The 927-nt window shown below is 50.3% G+C and overlaps 1 protein-coding gene across 1 annotated transcript in view; it reads left to right on the top strand.

Annotated features, from left to right (window-relative positions):
- Nucleotides 1-618: 618 nt before the first annotated feature.
- Nucleotides 619-927, top strand: part of LOC101860608 — a gene marked incomplete at both ends in the record, with an annotated part of 8,516 nt that continues 8,207 nt past the window's right edge. Inside the window, 1 exon segment of the mRNA XM_013088524.1 lies at nt 619-802. Within this exon segment, the coding sequence (XP_012943978.1) occupies nt 619-802 (184 nt within the window).

Raw genomic sequence — 927 nt, 5'->3', positions numbered from 1 at the left:
TAAAACTCTTTCTAAAACTAAAAAGCAGCAGCAGCAGCAACTTCAACACTTTGGACAAAATCTACAAAAACAGCAATTTAGCAGTATAGATCAGATATATATACACACACTCACACACAGGAGTGGGTGGGTGGTTGGCGGGTGCTCTGGTGTGGTGTGCTCCTTCTTCCCTACCAAACATCTATCGTCCTGATCTCCCCTCTTTCGTTTCTGTGTTTGTTACTCTCTTGTAACACCTCTAATCTTCGGCACTTATATGACCTTATTGTGTTGCAAGTGCCGTAAAACAATTACTACAACAAACGTACCTGGCTCACCGTCGGCTGTGTGTGCCTGTCGCTGTCCGAGGACCTAACACTAATTATAACTGACCTTATTGTGTTGCAAGTGCCGTAAAACTCTTAGTTTAGTTTTAGTAGAGGTTTTACGGTGCTCGCAACTGCATAAGGTCGTATGAGCACCAGAAGATTAGAGGTGTTACAAGAGAGTAACAAACATAAAAGAAGAACGGGAGATAAGGACGTTAGATTTTTGATAGGAAAGAAGAAGCAAACCACACCAGAGCACCCGCCAACCACCCAGCGTAAGACTGACTAAACACGTGAAACTGCCCCACAGGTGTGGGGGTGGCCGCCCTCCTGGACCTGGTCCTCCTGGTCTCCACCTACGCCCCGGTCACCGCCCAGCTGGGGACCTACGCCTTCATCGCCCTCTCCCGCCAGCCCTACCAGTGGGGGTCATGTGACCTGCTCAAGCACGTGACCGTGCAGGGGGAGGTCTGTGTGGAGGAGCTCACGGCAACGTAGGTGGCGCTCTCTCTCTCTCTGCCTCTCTCTATCTCTGTCTCTGTCTCTCTCTCTCTCTCTCTGTGTGTCTCTCTCTCTCTGTCTCTGTCTCTCTCTCCCCCTCTCTCTCTCCCCCCCCTCT

Source organism: Aplysia californica, unplaced genomic scaffold (assembly GCF_000002075.1).
Source record: "Aplysia californica isolate F4 #8 unplaced genomic scaffold, AplCal3.0 scaffold00756, whole genome shotgun sequence".
NCBI classification, from domain to species: domain Eukaryota; kingdom Metazoa; phylum Mollusca; class Gastropoda; order Aplysiida; family Aplysiidae; genus Aplysia; species Aplysia californica.
This window is presented reverse-complemented; position numbering and strand designations above follow the sequence as displayed.